This window comes from Zootoca vivipara, chromosome 3, assembly GCF_965207765.1.
Source record: "Zootoca vivipara chromosome 3, rZooViv2.hap1.1, whole genome shotgun sequence".
In the NCBI taxonomy this organism is placed as follows: Eukaryota; Metazoa; Chordata; class Lepidosauria; order Squamata; family Lacertidae; genus Zootoca; species Zootoca vivipara.
Window position 1 is genome coordinate 103,411,638 of NC_142586.1, and position 18,361 is coordinate 103,429,998.

General features: G+C 46.5%; 1 protein-coding gene across 1 annotated transcript in view; it reads left to right on the forward strand.

The window, feature by feature from the left end:
- The window catches only part of MAL (mal, T cell differentiation protein (MAL blood group)), a 32,787-nt gene extending 21,835 nt beyond the window's left edge, over positions 1 to 10,952 (forward strand). The window contains exons 2-4 of the mRNA XM_035110685.3: positions 6,336 to 6,503; positions 7,660 to 7,788; positions 10,544 to 10,952. Coding sequence (XP_034966576.1) covers positions 6,336 to 6,503; positions 7,660 to 7,788; positions 10,544 to 10,618 — 372 coding nt within the window. The 3' untranslated portion in view covers positions 10,619 to 10,952. The remainder of the gene's footprint in view (positions 1 to 6,335; positions 6,504 to 7,659; positions 7,789 to 10,543) is intronic.
- The last annotated feature ends 7,409 nt before the right edge of the window (positions 10,953 to 18,361 follow it).

Below are 18,361 nucleotides of genomic sequence, written 5' to 3' on the forward strand. Positions count from 1 at the left end.
CAATTTTCCTTGCCGGCTACCAGTATGCACTAATCCACCGCCCTGGGAAGGCGATGGGCCACGCAGACGCACTCAGCAGGCTACCACTACCAGAAACAGGCCCCGACCCAGCGCCTGCGCAAGAGGTTATGACCCTGGAGCTGCTTCCCGACCGACCCATTCAGGCACAAGAAGTTGCGCACCATTCCACAAAAGATAGGGTCATCTCCCGGGTCCTGGACTGGGTGTGGCGAGGATGGCCCAGCAGCAGCCCCGGGCCAGAATTCGCTGGCTACACAAACCGCAAACATGAACTGTCGGCCCACAAGGGGTGCCTGTTATGGGGAAGCAGGGTTGTTGTTCCCCAGCCCCTCCGCAAAAGGGTCCTCACAGCCCTACACGAGACACACCCAGGGGTAGTGAGGATGAAGGCCCTTGCCAGGAGTTATGTGTGGTGGCCGGGGATTGACAGAGAGATAGAGGCCTGGGTCCAACACTGCCAGACCTGCCAAGAATCCCGCCCGGATCCCCCAAGGGCCCCAGTCCAGCCCTGGGAGTCCGCCCGACATCCATGGTCACGCTTGCACGTGGACTTCGCTGGCCCCTTCCAGGGAAAAACATTCTTCATAGTGGTGGATTCCTACACCAAATGGCTGGAGGTCGCACTGGTACCGTCCACTTCTACGGCGGCAGCCATCCGGGTACTACGTAAGCTGTTTGCAACCCACGGGCTCCCTGACACCCTCGTCTCGGACAATGGAACCGCATTCACGTCAGAGGAGTTCCAGACCTTCACAGCGCAGAACGCCATCCGCCACATCCGCTCAGCACCATTCCACCCTGCCACCAATGGCCAAGCGGAGCGCATGGTGCGGACCACCAAGGACAGCCTCCGCCGCATAACACAAGGGGACTGGGAATACCGCCTTGCCGCATTTCTTCTAGCACAGCACAGCACCCCAAGCACAACGACGGGCCGGAGCCCAGCTGAACTACTCATGGGCCGGCGCCTTGCAACTAGACTGGACCGACTTCACCCCGACAGAGCTCAGGATGAGGTAGTGGTGGGGAAAGGCAGGAACCCCCGGACATTTGTGGCCCAGGACCCAGTGTATGCAAAGAATTTTGGGGCAGGCCCAGCATGGGTACCCGCCACAGTCACCAAGGTGACCGGTCCCGTGTCGTACGAGGTACTAACGGAAGGGGGGCAATGTTGGCGCCGCCACTGCGACCAGCTACGGCGACGATTCCCAGGAGGAACCCGGGAGGAGAGCGGGACAGAGGGGTCCCAAGGGGACAGCAGGGCAGTGAGGCCTGTAGAGCGAGAGGGGTGGGCAGGGGAAGCAGAAGCAGTAGGCACAGAGGGGCGCCCCGAGGCTGGAAGGACACCAGAACCAGAGTCACAACCTAGTGGTTCAGTGGCGCCAGACCAGACAGCCCCGGCACAGCCAGCAGCCTCGGAACACGAGCCAGAACCAGAACCCCTGACCAAGGAACACCCCAGGCCACAACGCACACGGAGGCGGCCAGCAGACCTTGGGGACTACGAATGCAACTTCCCGGGCAGGACTGGAACTTAGAGGGGAGGGGTGTTATGTACTGAGCTGAATCCTAGAACAATAGGATTCAGAATCAGCGGGAGCTACCCAATCCAACTCCAGGTGGAAGTGAATCCGCAACCTGATTGGCCTGCTGGAGCAGCCAATCAGGCGGCTGGCAGAAGTGAATCTGCTACCTGATTGGCCTGTAGGAGCAGCCAATCAGGCTGCAGGCAGAAGTCAATCCACAATATAATTGGCCCACAGGTGTAGCCCTGAAGTAGCCAATCACGCAAGGCCCATTGTGTAAATAATGTATATAAGCAGATGGTTTTGGGAAAAGAGCCATTCGTCTTCTCTTCTTCTCCTTGATGAATATGAGCTGAATAAAGAGCATGAAATTCACTCTCGACTCCGAGTATATTTCACCCATCAATACCTTTCTACCCAGTGCTCTTAATATGCAGCACTTTTAAATTAACTGATGCCACAGTCCTATACACACCTATCTGGGAGTAAGTACACTTTAATTTAGTGGAGCTTATTTCTCAGCAGACCTTGTGCTGTAAAGCTCTACCTGCTTCAATGGTCAATTAAAGCCCTGCTTTTTATAGTTTCTGCCCTGCTTAGGAGAGCATCACCCCCTGACCCCTGTATTTAGGTAACACCAAGTTATTATGCATGGCGTAGAGAAAGTTGGTAGAGATATCTTTTTCTCACTCTCTCATGGACGTCCAACAAAGTTGAATGTTGGAAGATTCAGAATGGACAATAGAAAGTACTTCTTCACACAACACATAGTTCAGCTTTGGAATTCGGTCCCCAAAGAAGTAGTGATGGTGATTAATGTGGTGTGGGCAGATTCACGGAGGATAAAGCCATCAAAGGTAATGCTCTACATAATGCCTCTGAATGCCAACTGCTGGGGATCATAACTGGGGCGAGTGCTGTTGTGCTCAGGTCGGGCTTCTGGGCTTCCCACAGCCATCTAGTTGTCCACTGTGAGAACAGGATGCCTGGCTAGGTGGTCCATTGGTTCCAGTAGTTGCTGGTGCCCATAGAGACTGGTAGAGCAGAAGACTTAGAACCCAATTGTAGTTGGTGTCAATGACAGTCAGAGCTGGCTGATTCTAGTTTTGACCCTATTGAGTTCTATCCTGGTAACACTGAGAATAAGGAGAAGGAAACTGATACAGAGGAATGTACTGGGTGTACATGAGCAGGCAGGCAGGTGGAGGCTGGTTAAGGGCAGAGTTTGGTGGGGCAGTACCCCATTTCCTCTAATGGACCCCCCTTCCACTGTTTCTTCTTATGTTTTTATCAGCTAACTAGGAAAAGTAGAACTCCCCTGAAGCACTGCCTGAGCCTCATTGTACATTCTAACAGCATATACTCTCAAATAAAAAAGAGAGAGAAGATCGTAGAAGTAACTAGTTGATTTCAGAAAAATCAAGCAATATTTACATAATTTACATAATTACAAGACATGGTGTGAAAGGAGGGAACATAGCCAAGGGACTGCAAAAAGCAAATTTCAAAGGTCTTACTTTAAGGCTGTTCAATGCATTTTGCTGTTCCCTAAAGAGTCTTACCCAATACAATATTTCTGAGTTGTCCCAATGAGAAAGAGAAGAAAGAGCTCTCTGGACCCCAAAGCCAGAGAAGTTCTGGCGGAGGAAGCTAATTCAGTATATTATTTTCTCTAGACTTCTAGAGATTTCCGATGGGCTTATGCGTCACAGATAACAAAGAAAGGAACTAAGTTCCACATTCTTTAACAAGGAACTATTAATGTCATCAAAAGCCTGATCTGGGAATATTAGCTTCCCCAGAGTCTTCCAAACAATGGATTTCCTTTAATTTCCAAAACAAAATCCTTAACTCTTAGGTCTTGGGGTTGACACCCCCCTCCCTATTGTCTTTGGAATTGCCTGACGATGAACTGCTTTAAACTTTCCTCACTCTCAAGAATGTTCCATCTCATCTTCATTCATTTATATCTCAAGCTGAAAATATTAACAGAACTATTGTTACTAGAGAATCTGCTAGATGATTTCTTTATTTTCTATTATCTTTTTTCCCCTGCGTATACAAATATGGTAGAGGACTAATTTATATGAGTGAAACTTCTGCGAGTGACAGAAAGATGGCTTAGTTTGAAAACAAAGCGAAAAGGGCAGAGATAAAAAAAATCATGACAGCGAATCAAGCTTGAGAGGAAAATAAATCTACCGCACCTTTTTAACATGTGCTATTACGAGAGATTGGCAGCGGTATATATAGACAAGTTGATTACGCCTCGGGATTCAGGGAAGCATATGATGCTGAAACAAGAGAGCAAAGGTTTTGGGGGCTAAAATGAATCTTATTTCATCAATATTGTCGTGCAATATGGGCAAAATTGGGGCCAGACAGGACAGTCACCTTATTACTGGCACCTGTAACTTTAACAGGAACAAGATATAATATTAGCAGATGCTAGTGTAGATCTCTAAGTTTCACCTCTCTCTCACTCCCTCCACCAATTCTGCATGTTTTGGTTGCATTTCGTCATTTCTTTTGCAAACAATCAAGATGTACATAAATTTTGTGAAGTAATAAATTGTTAGAGGCAAAGGAGGGCTTCTGGTCGCTTGGCAACCCGATTTGCTATCACGTTTTGCGTTGCTGGCTGGCAATGTTCATTCAGGGCTTCTGTATGTTTGCCAGCTGAGCATGGCGAGGTAAGAAGCACCTGAAAGCAGGGCTGGGCAACTGTTCCAAGTCCTTTCGTGTTTGTGGAAGGAGGGGCAGCTCCTGGCTATGATGCCACTGGTCCTCTCCTCCAGTGCACTCTGGCTGGGGACGTTTGGCACCCCACCCCGGCATTGCGCCTTTAGTTCTAAGAATAGTTACATTTGGACGGAGAGGCGTGGCACTCTCCAGCAGTTGGAGGGATGCCAGGAGCTGCTCTCAGACTTCCCTCTTGGTACCTCTTGTTTATCACCAACACCACTGTCAATGGCAATGGCAATTTCAGTTCTCTGAGTGCTGTTCCTTCAGAAGCCAAAACAGCACCAACCCACTGAATGGTTAAGGCGCATAACAATTGACCGTTGTGCACATTTACCAGCAGAATGCAGAATGACCGGAGAATATACGAAATTCATTTGATATATGCATATTTCCCAAGGTCTGTAGGGAAATAAGTATATTTACCAGGAAATGTGCACAGTTCCCTCTTAATGGAAGGATGAAGTGTACATTCGCCATGAGACTTGGTGAAAGTGCACAATGGCTGGTTGTTATGCACAGTAACTGCTCAACACACACATATAGAGAGGGAGGGAAAGAGAGGAACAGCCACTCTTGGGTTTGAACATCTATGCACCTAAAAGCATATGGCATTTTGTAAGCACTGAGAACATATTTTAATCTAGAAGTTAAAATTCTCTCTCCCTCCCTGCATATGCATCTTAGTGAGAGTGTGTATACATGTAAATGGACACCAAATACTAGTGTACTAATCTCATTCCATTTCCACCTATATTGCTGAATGTGTTTTGAGTTGCATTTATTCCAGATTGAATATAAGACCTTTCTAACAACACTTAAATTTTATTTTATTTTAAATGTTTACCATTTATTTATTCCATTTTTAAACCATCCATTTAGATACCAGGATGGTTGACAACATTAAAAAAAACAACCCCACTATAAAATTACAATATCCATATAATAACAATAACTAAACAACTGTTTAAAACTCTTTTATTATATACAGGTTTGTGCTAGAGGACCCTTAGGCCACCTTCCAATTCTACAATTCTATTATATCAATATATAGAAACGGCAGCAGATTTCACCAATAACCTAAAACTTTACCAGACTATCATTCCCTCTCAAAGGCCTGGATAAAAAACAAGTGTGAGTTTTCCTGGCCCTGCAGGCCCCATAGAGGAGGGACCGCCTGCACCCTCATGTTTTAATACTTTAAAAACCTATTAACCATGGCAGCCAACACAGAACAAGTGACTGCAAAATAGGCAATGAATCTGCAGCATTCTGCAAACCTGAGCCTTTGGACAGTGATCTATGGCATTAAATGGAGGGGTGTTAACAAGAAATATACCAGTATATATCTTTCCTCTGTGACATGTTGGAGGGGGACTTTAGGGTTGTACTGGGTGCTCCTGGGAAGCGTGGATCTATTGGTGGCAAGCAAACCTCGATTTCTAATAGTAGTAAGCCATTTGTTGATAGGGGCCCAGCAGTACTTAAATTCTCAAAGCTGGGAAGCAAAATTGCTGTTGCAAAACTGGCTGGATGCAGAGGAATTGTGGGAGGCACAAGCTGGGGAACCCCAAGGGAACCCCCAGGGGAAGAAGGCTCAGAGCCAGGGGATTGGTGGTGGGACAACAGTGAGTGGACAGAGGGAAAAGAGGGAGAAGACTGGGAGGGGGAGGTATCAGAAGCTGGAGAGGTCACAGGGTTTAGTGAGCTGGGAGAGTCTGTGGCAGAGAACAGTCCAGAATCAAGGGCAGAAGCTGAATCAGGACGGTAGGATGAGGGAGGCAGAGATGAGTCCGGCTTAAGAAGAGGCACAGGCATCTCCCTCTTCTGCTGCAACCCGTTCTCCTGTCCCTTGGTCTCCCAGAACCAGGAGACACACACTTTCCTAACAATATGTGAATTGAATCGGCCATCCTTCAAAAGTTGCACTTCTCTGCATTTTGCGATGGAGTTCTCCAGCCAAGTAATTTGAGGTCTTCCAGAACAGATCTGATTAACCCTTCTAAGGGCTGGTGACTGAACTACTTTTATTACACTTTATTGTAGGTTTTTGGCGGCCTAGTCTGGATCCTGGTGGCTTCCACTAAAGTTCACGATCCGATGAGTCAAGGCTGGGTGATGTTCGTCTCAGTGTTTTGCTTTGTAATTTCAACATTGCTTTTGTTTCTATATATGTGTGGCGCTCATGGAGGGAAGTCGGCTTGGGTTGCTGTGGTAAGTCTATTTGGAAATATTAAAACACCAGTATACTCCCCCACCAGCCCCAAATACAGTGCTCTTTATCCATGCATCAGATGTCACATGATCTAGATTTTGGCAGAGGAAAAGGGTGCCATAAAACTAGAGTTTAAACAAATTACAGTTTCCAGTGTTCAAACACAAAGCAGGAAACTGTGCTTTGTGTAAAAATGGAAGCCAGCGCTACTAAACTCCTCCCTGCGGCTGTGAAGTGCAGTGTGTGGGCCAGAGTGTGAGCACTGTGGAGTGCTTCTCATTATATCAGAACCAGCCTTAGAATGCCATGAGAAATACATTTAAACAGAGCCCAAAGTACCCACTCACAGAGGAGGCTACCTGCCAAATCTTATTATGAATCGCTGCTCTGGATTTGGCATCCATTTAGTTCTGAGGCATGCCCAGTTCAGAGGCCCTGGCAGATTCTTGTCCAGAAGTCTTACCTTCCAAGTTCCGGACTGCAGAATCCGGGACCGGCAGCCATTTGACACCGGAAGTTGCATCGATGTAACTTCTGGTGTCGCTTTGCCCTTCTGTGGGCACCAAAAATGGCCGCCGCCGGCTTCGAAAGTCGCTTGTACGCATGTCAGGAAGTGCGTCGACGCAACTTCCGGTGTCGCTCTGCCCATCTATGGGCACCAAAAATGGCTGCCGCCAACACCGGAAGTCACGTCTATGCACTTCCGGACATGCGTAGATGCGACTTTTGAAGCTGGCGGCGGCCATTTTTGGTGCCCATAGAAGGGCAAATCGGAAAGGAAAAAAATGGCCACCGGCAGGAGAAAATAACGGAGAAAAACAGGAGACGAAGTGATACGGGGGACCACCGGGGAAAGGTAAGTAAAAAGGGGGTTTTCCCAGGGAAAACGGGAGACTTGGCAGCTATGCCAGAAGTGCATGATCCTTGCGTGCTTTTGAAAAGCATGGCACCGACTCTGCTCAGAATGCAGCATGCATCTCCTCCTGCATACAAACTCTCCCTCTAAAGCTGTTAGTCATGGCAGCGTATCCTATAAAACGGCCACTAAGCAAAACAAACTTCTCACCAGTGTCAGGTATTCTCTGGCACAGGGATATGGTGGGGACACCTTCTCCTGCACTGGTCTTAGGGTCTTTGTGCTGTTTTCTTTTCCAGGATGCTTTCTACCAGGTAATTGCTTCTCTCTTCTACCTGAGTGCGGCAGTTGTGCAAGCCTATACTACCTATCACATGAAAAATTTTCCGGACGTTTTTAAATACTACCAAATAGATATTGCAGCAGTGGTGAGTATACAACTAGGGCTGGAACAATGATCGTTACACACCCACCCACACCCAAATGACTTGTGAAAACTGCAGAGGACAAGTGCCTTCTTAAAGAAGCATCACTACCTTCCCTGGGGCAAAGGATGAATTGCCTCTGCCGTGACACATGCATTAAATCACCTGAAAACAATATATGCTGCCTAAATAATAATAATAATAATAATAATAATAATAATAATTTATTATTTATACCCCGCCCTTCTGGCTGGGTTTCCCCAGCCACTCTGGGCGGCTTCCAACAGAAATATTAGAATACACTAATTTCTTAAATATTAAAAGCTTCCCTAAACAGGGCTGCCTTCAGATGTCCTCTAAAAGTCTGGTAGTTGTTTTTCTTTTCGAAATCTGGTGGGAGGGCATTCCACAGGGCAGGTGCCACTACCGAGAAGGCCCTCTGCCTGGTTCCCTGTAACTTGACGTCTCGCAGCGAGGGAACCGCCAGAAGGCCCTCAGCACTGGACCTCACTGGACCGGGCAGAGCAATGGAGGTGGAGATATATTGGACCGAGGCCGTTTATGTTTCCATTTGCATGCAAATGTGTGGTGAAGTGGACTAGGGCCTGGGAGAACAGGGTTCGAATGCCCACTCGGCCATGAAGCTCACTGGTTGGCCTTGGACCATATAGATTCACAAGTGACATTGAATTAAAGAGCAGCATCAACAAAGGAACCAATCAAAGTAAAGGATATAACTCCAGTCTCCCTCAGCCCAACTAGTTGTGTTACAAATGTACAGGAGCTGGGTTGCCCCTCAAGATTGGGTGGCCGGCGTGTGTGTGACATCACACACGCCATGGGTCGTGTGATATCACACACGTCTTCTAATGCCATGCAAGCCAGACCGGCCCGGCCTAGTGGAAGTCTGCACCAGCCTGCATGATGTCGGGAGATGCTGTGCAGGCCGGTGAGACCTTGTTCGGCGGTTTTGGTCTCTGCCCCCTCAATATTTGGGGGCTGAGCTCCCCGATAAAGAATATTGGGAGGGCTGACGAAAACCTCTGCCCCCTAGAGTTGGCATATCTGTACAACTCCTAGCATCCTAGCATCATGGAGCAATAAAAACCCATAGTTGCCAATCTTAAGGCAGTAAACAGGGCCCTCGCTTAGTCCTTTAGCAAAGCTCACAAACCAAAAAGGAAGAAATACCCCAGGACAGCCGCCCACACCCTTCCCCATCAAAAAAGAGAGAACAACACCTTTTAAAACCTACAACACACCTTTGATATCGTTCCAAGGGGTTGGGCATTTCCAATTCTAACCCCCACCCCCATCGATTTTACAGTTGTTATGAGGAGACCCACCTAAAACATGGGGCTATGAATCACCATAATTCACCTGGGAGGGGGAAATGGGAGCGACTGGGACCCCCCAGCTGTTTTAGTGGGATCCTTGACACACTTCCTGCCTTGATTTTCCAAGACAATTTACTGTCTCGCTCTAGTTTAGGCCGCATGGCTGCTTCTCTGCCATTCTAATCATAACGCCACAGTCCCCAGGAGCCTTATCAAAATAATAATAATAATAATAATAATAATAATAATAATAATAATATATTATTTATACCCCGCCCATCTGGCTGGGTTTCCCCAGCCACTTTGGGCGGCTTCCAACCGAATATTAAAAAAGTACAGCATTAAACATTAAAAACTTCCCTAAACAGGGCCGCCTTCAGTTGTCTTCTAAAAGTAAAATAGTTACTTATTGCCTTGACATCTGCTGGGAGGGCGTTCCACAGGACGGGTGCCACTACCGAGAAGGCCCTCTGTCTGGTTCCCTGTAACCTCACTTCTCGCAATGAGGGAACCGCCAGAAGGCCCACGGTGCTGGATCTCAGTGTCCGGGCTGAATGGTGGGGGTGGAGACGCTCCTTCAGGTATACAGGACCGAGGCCGTTTAGGGCTTTAAAGGTCAGTGCCAACACTTTGAATTGTGCTCGGAAACGTACTGGGAGCCAGTGTATCAGGACCAGTGTTATGTGGTCCCGGCGGCCACTCCCAGTCACTAGTCTAGCTGCCGCATTCTGGATTAATTGCAGTTTCCGGGTCACCTTCAAAGGTAGCCCCACGTAGAGCGCATTGCAGTAGTCCAAGCGGGAGATAACTGGAGCATGCACCACTCTGGTGAGACAGTCCACAGACAGGTAGGGTCTCAGCCTGCGTACCAGATGGAGCTGGTAGACAGCCGCCCTGGACACAAAATTAACCTGTGCCTCCATGGACAGCTGTGAGTCCAAAATGACTCCTAGGCTGTGCACCTGGTCCTTCAGGGGCACAGTTACCCCATTCAAGACCAGGGAGTCCTCCACACCTGCCCGCCTCCTGTCCCCCCAAAATAGTACTTCTGTCTTGCCAGGATTCAACTTCAATCCATTAGCCGCCAGCCATCCTCCAACCGCCTCCAGGCATTCTCACAGGGCCCAAAAGCGGCACGAAGGGCCCAAGCCGCTTGTAACGGAGAGACACAGTCCTGGCACAATGTCATCCATTTTGATCCATTGTGGCTGTCCTATCGTACTTATATAGTGTACCATAAATGCAGGGTGTGAGGCATACACAGGGCCTAGAGAAGCTGCATGCCTGAGGTAGGCTGGACGAGAGACAAGAGCAAGCACAGGAATACACACGGTAAAGTGGGAAATTATGGAGGGGAGAGATGCTCAGGATTGCTAGTTTTAGCAAATTGACATATTGAACCTTCTTTGTTTCTCTTCTAGGTTTTTGCCTATGCAGTCACACTGACATATGTGATCCACATGGTATTCTCGCTGCTGAGATGGAAGTCCTCTTAAAAAAATAATAATAAATCTCTGAATGTCTTTTTAAATTAGATTTTTGCAGGTGTATTTGGTCAGTCACTATCAAAGTGTATCTAAAGGATTGTCTTTCTTTGGAAAATTTGTATACACAACAGTGTACTTTTATTGTATTCTGACAAAAAAAATTAAACAAATCCTTGTGCATCTCTTTTTAGCTTAACTCCCCACCCCCCACCCCCTCCCCGAGTCTTGGTCAGATAGCTTGCGGAACCGAGGAAACTGGGAATATCTCTTAAATATATTTGTATTAAAAATGTCTTTTATGTAAATGGAGGTAAGGTTTGTACAATAAAAAGCTTCAAATAAATTGTCTGCTGTTCTCTTTTTCTAAAAAAAAAAACATTTCCCCACCTCCTGCATGAGCAGTGTAAGGTGGCCAACTTCTCAGGTGACACAAAATTATTTGATGTGAGGGCTCATCCACACTTCCGTTTGTCCTAAGATTTCGAGTCATGGGTCTGAGATGTCTGTCCGTTTCCCCTGGGAAAACCCACTCTTTACTGCTGAGTTGGAACAAACATCAGTCGGGTTTTCTGCATATTGGTGTTTGTTCCGATTCAGCAGGAAACAGCGGGTTTTCCTAGGGATGAAAAAAAGAACCTCTCGTACCTATGGCTAGAAGTCTCGGGGACTAACGGACATGCAGATGAGCCCTGGGAGAAACAAAAGCAGATTGCAAAGAGCTCCAAAAGGACTTCTCCAGATTGGGTGAATGGGCAACAAAATGGCAAAAGCCGGTTTGATATAAGTAAGAGGAAAGTGAGGTGCCTTGGGGCCAGAGAAGCGTGACTTCAAATATATGCTGATGAACGTAAAATGACATAAGAAAGGCACATCAAGTCCAGCATCCTGTTCTCACAGTGGCCAACTAGATGCCTCTGGGGAGCCCAAAAGCAGGACCTAAGTGCAACAGGACGTGTGATTCTCAGCAAGTGGAATCCAGAGGCAAAATGCCTCTGACAGTGGAGGCAGAATATGGCTGTTGTTGTGATTAGCAGCCATTGGAAGCCTTATCTTCCATGAAACCATCCAATGCTCTTCTATAGACATCCATAGACTGTTGGGTCTGAGTGGTTGGTGACTAACCAGGAAAGAGATTTGGGGTCATGGTGCATAGCTCAGCGAAACCATTGACCCAGTATGTGGTGGCTGTGAAAAAGATGAATTCCACTCCAGGGACCATTAATGTATGAGATGATGTTCTCAAGAGCAGTACCCCAATTATGGAATCCATTGAGCACTGATCTTGGCTGGGGGCTTTTAGGAATCTTTTTGACATCTTTACCACGGCATTTTGTTGATTCATGGGCAAGTGATGTGTTTTTCACTCTTGCTGTGTTGCTTCGTGATTTGATCTACTGCCCTTATTAGAATCATAGAGTGGAAGGGACCCTGAGGATCATCTAGTCCAACCCCCTGCAATACAGGAATATATGCAGCTGTCCCATACAGGGATCAAACCTGCAACCTTGGTGTTATCAGCACCACACTCTAACCAATTGAGCTATCCAGGCTGACGACGTTTTACAATATTGTACGGTGCTGGTGATGTACTGTATACTTTGATGTTGTTCCCTGCTCTGGGATTTATTATAATGAACATTTTATTTGAATGAATGAATGAATGAATGAATGAATAGATCAAAAATAAAACTGCCAACAACACATTGTCAGCCCACACTCTTCACTTTCCCTGCTTCACACCTCAAGTGTTTTTTTCCTGTTTGGAATATATCCCTGAACTCTGATAAAGCCTCTTGCTTGTCCAGGGGTGTGTGTGAATGTGTGTAGGAACTAGCCTGCTGTACAATGGCAAAAACTGACATTCATTCCTCTGCTCTATTTTTTGTCCACAATTGGTTCTGCCCATGAATGGCATGTGCCATTTGGCTGAAAAAGGTTCCTCAAACCTGTATTTCAACACAGCAGCCATCTAATCTGGGCTGCCTCCTTTGTGGTTAATTATCTTGGGTTTGGCAGCATTTCCTGCTAGATTCCCCAAATGCCAGGCATTTGGAAGAATTCTGTTGGGGGGCCTATAGCAAGCTATAATTTCATACCCTTTCAACAGTTCACTGATGAAAATAGGGATGCTCTATTCAATGATGATGATGATGATGATGACTGGGTTGCCCCAGCCACTCTGGGAGGCTTCCAACATAATAAAACATTAAACATTCAAAAACTTCCCTATACAGAGCTGCCTTCAGATGTCTTCTGAAGGTTGTATAGTTACTTATCTCCTTGGCTCGGGGGTCGGATAACTCTACCTTCCAACATTTCTCAGATGAAAATACGGACGTCCTAAGGAAAAGCAAGACATTCCAGGATCAAATCAGAAACCGGGGCAGCTTCTGTAGATCTTGGAGTGTCCCTAGAAAATAGGGACTCTTGGAGGGTCAGTTATTTGCCAGTCTATTGCCATGCTGGAAAAGGTCTGAGAGAAGCCCGTTCCACCCCTAATAGGTATGAATTATTACTGAACTTTCAATGACCCCGGAAAGGAAAGCCTCACTCTTCAAAGGACAGCATGTACACGCATTTGTGCAATAAATTCCTAAGGAGCCTGTGGGACAAAAGGGATGGCGTTATCTGGAGGTGAGCAGAGAGCATCCTTGTATGGGCTTCTTTTTTCTAAGGTGGAACCAAAGAGCCTAATAAATGCAGTGCGGTTTGGCTCCACGTCAGAAATATGCAATCAGAAATATGCAGCAAAACGGCTTGCGTGAGAGAATTCGAATTCCGGTGTCTTTTACACCCGTACACCTGTCAAAGGGCAGGTTCTCAAAACATGAAGGGTGGTTTTCTGGAGAGGTGTGTCCAGGGTCTGGCTCCGTCTCTGGAGAGCTTTTTTTCCTTTTGGTTTTGTTAAGAGAAGAAAAGAGAAGAATCCTTGGAAAAGACCCTGATGTTGGGAAAGATTGAGGGCACTAGGAGAAGGGGACGTCAGAGGACAAGATGGTTGGACAGTGTTCTCGAAGCTACGAACATGAGTTTGACCAAACTGTGGGAGGCAGTGCAAGACAGGAGTGCCTGGCGTGCTATGGTCCATGGGGTCACGAAGAGTCGGACACGACTAAACGACTAAACAACAAAGCATGCGGTTTTGTTTGAAGTAATCTCTCAAATACCTCTAAGACCAGGATTTGTCAAAAATAAAAAAGAGCAAAGAAGGAGCTCCCCAACTCCATTGAAAGACACATGGGGGAGAATTGATCAGCTCTGCCATGCCCCTGCCACCCATGAAAGGATCCTGCATGTGTATGTCTCCTCCACATGCAAGCAAGCCCCACAACAAATTTATGTGGAAGAGCATTAGCATTACACATCCTTACTCATCAAGTGTCCCAATTAAATCAGGACATCCTGTTTTACAGGGCCGTGCTCTGGCGTGAAAAATATTGTTCTGGTCCTAAAATAGCTCCCGAAGGGGATTTTGCATGCTTTCCTGGGAGCTGTGTTGTGGGCAATCTACTCCCCCCTCCCCCCCCTTTGCAGGATAATTTCCCCAGCTTTCTCTTCAGCTTTGAGCAGTGCACTTGTGGTTTTCTCGGTGTGCTTAATTTTTAATTTTTTTTTACTTTCCCCTTTTTAGCTCATACAAAAATTGTGATCGGATGAGATATGTGCAAAACCTATTTGTTCCCACTTATGTGTTTTGATTGTAGTAGGCATTAAATAATATGCACTGGAAGTGTCACGGCTTCTTTTGTTGAAAAGGTAAAGGACACCTGGACGGTTAGGTCCAGTCAAAGGCGACTATGGAGTTGCGGTGCTCATCTCGCTTTCAGGCCAAGGGAGCCGGCGTTTGTCCACAGACAGCTTTCCGGGTCATGTGGCTAGCGTGACTAAACCACTTCTGGCGCCACAGTGGTACCTATTTATCTACTTGCACTGGTGTCCTTTCGAACTGCTAGGTTGGCAGGAGCTGGAACAGAGCAACAGGAGCTCACTCAGTCACAGGGATTCAAACCACCGACCTTCGGATTGGCAAGCCCAAGAGGCTCAGTGGTTTAGACCATAGTGCCACCTGTGTTTATGTTGTATGATAAACGGTGTTTATGCCGTTGTTTATGTTGAATGATTGATTGATTCTCTGGTTTTCTGATTCTCTGCCATGAAAAGTGGACTATTGCTTATAGGAAGAAAGAACAAGAAAAACCCAGGGTTTCAGGGGTCTTTCGCTAAGTAAAAATCTGAGCCCAAAACCCTAAGTGTAAACACGCAGCCCTGGGCGAAATCGAAAAGCCTTTTGATCTGTATCTGTGAGGTTAGAATCTATAAGTGGAAACCTGCTGAACTGGCCAAATGAGTTCTTAAGGCCTTAGCTGCCCAGCTAACTATGAAAGAATTGAATATGCCCGTCAGCATATTAAAGAATGAACCCTGATACCATAGTGAACAAATGGATGGTCTTTCCCCCAACTCATCTGAATGCCACATCAACCTAGGATGGAGAGCAATAGGCCCAGGTTCTCTCTCTCTCTCTCTCTCTCTCTCTCTCTCTCTCTCTCTCTCTCTCTCTCTCTCTCTCTCTCTCTCTCTCTCTCTCTCTCTCTCGTGTGTGTGTGTGTGTGTGTGTGTGAGAGAGAGAGAGAGAGAGAGAGAGAGAAAGGGGGGGCAGGGGAAGGTGGAGAGAGTTTTGACTGGTGCTGGAAGCTGGAGACACAGAAGCTTGTCTTGTTCTGTGCTGGACCCCAAAGCTATGGATTGTGGATGCCCCTGGGAACCTAATGGGAAGGCAAAATCTGCTGGAGTGTTAATTCTGTAAGCCCCTGCATCCCATGCTCTGGTTGTATATGTGTTTAAATAAAGCCATATATTGTAAAATCACCAACATCTCTACTGACTTTTGATTTCAAGGAAACAGAATCCTGGGTAAACAGTGGATCTTCTGAAATGAGCTCCTTGCTGCTCAGAGACTGGTGTGTGTGTGTATGTATGTATGTATGTATGTATGTATGTATGTATGTATGTATTATTATTATTATTATTATTATTATTGTTAATATTATTCCTTGCCTTTCTAATATGTTACCTGGGGAGTTTACCACAAAATATTCAAAACACCACAAAATAAATAATACATTGAAACAAGCCCATCTCTCTCTTCCCCTGTGCTTTTAGATGACAATATCAGTCCTTGAGACCCCTGGCTCTGAAGCCCTGGTCCTCCTTAGCCCACTCAAGTCACGTTTTGAACATTACATCGTAAATGGAAAGCGCCTTCACAGCGAGTTGCCTAGGGTTTTCTGTATACCAATGCAAGCCGGCGCTTGCATTTTAGGGTACACAACAAAGGTGTGCAAACATGAATTATAGTAGTCTTATCGCTCTGTACAGCGACCATCTGTGGAAGAAGGGAACTGAGGGAAAAGATTTGGCATGCCACAGGGACTCTCGGCTCTCAGCTGTGTTTGAAGTAGCCCCACTAAAATGTAAAACAAATATTCTTCTCTTTGTACATTTGTTTTGCCTCCCATCTTAAGCAGTGCCCTCCCTCTTTTATTACCTCAGAACAACATTTTCTTCTGTCTGAATGAAAGAGGCGCCTACGTAGCAACTACATAAACCTGATTTATCACATGAAAACAAACTGGCATCTACTGCTGGATCCTATTTACTGTATATTCCTGCGTATAAGACTACTTTTAAACCCAGGAAAACATTCTGAAAAGTCGGGGGTCTTTTTATACTCCGGGTCGTATTTCTTATATGGCGAGTATATCCCAAACTCTATATTTTAACTGGAAAAAGTTGGTGGCCGTCTTATACGCCCAGTCGTCTTAAACGCTGGAATATACATACACTAAAGTGTAAAGTGATGGTTAAAAGCCAGTGCTGTCAACAATTCTTTTCCCAGCAGGTTCCAATACAGTACTTGCCTTAGGAGTGTTCATAGAATCATAGAATAATAGTTAGAAGAGACCACAAGGGCCATCCAGTCCAACCCCCTGCCAAGCAGGAAACACCATCAGAGCATTCTTGACATATGCCTGTCAAACCTCTGCTTATAGACCTCCAAAGAAGGAGACTCCACCACACTCCTTGGCAGCAAATTCCACTGCCGAACAGCTCTTACTGTCAGGAAGTTCTTCCTAATGTTTAGGTGGAATCTTCTTTCTTGTAGTTTGAATCCATTGCTCCATGTCCATTTCTCTGGAGCAGCGGAAAACAACCTTTCACCCTCTTCTATATGACATCCTTTTATATATTAGAACATGGCTATCATATCACCCCTTAACTTTCTCTTCTCCAGGCTAAACATACCCAGCTCCCTAAGCCGTTCCTCACAAGGCATCGTTTCCAGGCCTTTGACCATTTTGGTTGCCCTCTTCTGGACACGTTCCAGCTTGTCAGTATCCTTCTTGAACTGTGGTGCCCAGAACTGGACACAGTACTCCAGGTGAGGTCTGACCAGAGCAGAATACAGTGGTACTATTACAGTACTTCCCTTGATCTAGATGCTATACTCCTATTGATGCAGCCCAGAATTGCATTGGCTTTTTTAGCTGCGACAACACACTGTTGACTCATGTCAAGTTTGTGGTCTACCAAGACTCCTAGATGTACTGCTTTTCACATGTACTGCTCTCAAGCCAGGTTTCTCCCATCCTGTATTTGTGCCTTTCATTTTTTTGTGCCCAAGTGTAGTACTTTACATTTCTCCTTGTTAAAATTCATCTTGTTTGCTTTGGCCCAGTTGTCTGATCTGTTAAGGTGTTGAGGGGGCTGTTGACAAAATGGGCCACACCCCAGTTTTACCTGGCTGTGTTTGCAGCAGCAGGTGGCAATGGAGCTGTGGTCAGAACTGGGTGGCTTGAAGCTGCCTTTTACATTCCCCATAATTCCCTGTCAAGAGCCCAGGGATGCCGTGTGCTGTCCCTGTCTCTGTGCATCTTTCATGTCTACACGACCAGGCAAAATTTAATTGGTGAAGCTGGAAAGAGATGCTCGGATGGAAATTTCTGCCTGCCACGCTATCAGCAGTCAGGGGGACAATCTTGTTCAAAGTGCAGTAAAATCACTGCGCGTTTAGAAAGTGTTTGAGAGTGCTCAAAGGGCTTCAGTCATGTTGTCGCAGTGAATTCTTACAGCAGCTTTGTAAGGGAAGTCAAGATTAAGAACCCCATATTGCAGAAACAGGGCAAGCGAGGGCATGGAGGCGGAAAGCCAGTGACTTGCCTGAGGCTACCTGCCAAATCCACGGCAAGAGGAAAGATTTGGAATGAGAACTTCCTGGTTGACTGCCCCTACAGCAGCGGAACTGGAAAATGTTGTAAATGGGGTTTTTCCCTGCACAGTGCAAAATTGGTGGAGGAAGATGACTGGGGTTGAAGGTGGGGAGATTATGAATCTTTCTTGCAGGCTTTGGCACTTTTACTAGTGGTTCCGCTGTGGCGGGAAGGTAAACGGCGTTTCCGTGTGCTGCTCTGGTTTGCCAGAAGTGGCTTAGTCATGCTGGCCACATGACCCAGAAGCTGTACGCCGGCTCCCTCGGCCAGTAAAGCGAGATGAATGCTGTAACCCCAGAGTCGTCCGCGACTGGACCTAACTGTCAGGCATCCCTTACCTTTACCTTTATCTTCATGAATATAAGTCAGGGGTCTAGGGTTGCCAGACTCAATAGAGGACAGAACTTCTGTGCCTTTAATTGCCCTGCTCTCTTTTGAAGTCCAATACAAAACAAGCAGCACGCAAGGGCACCAGATTCAA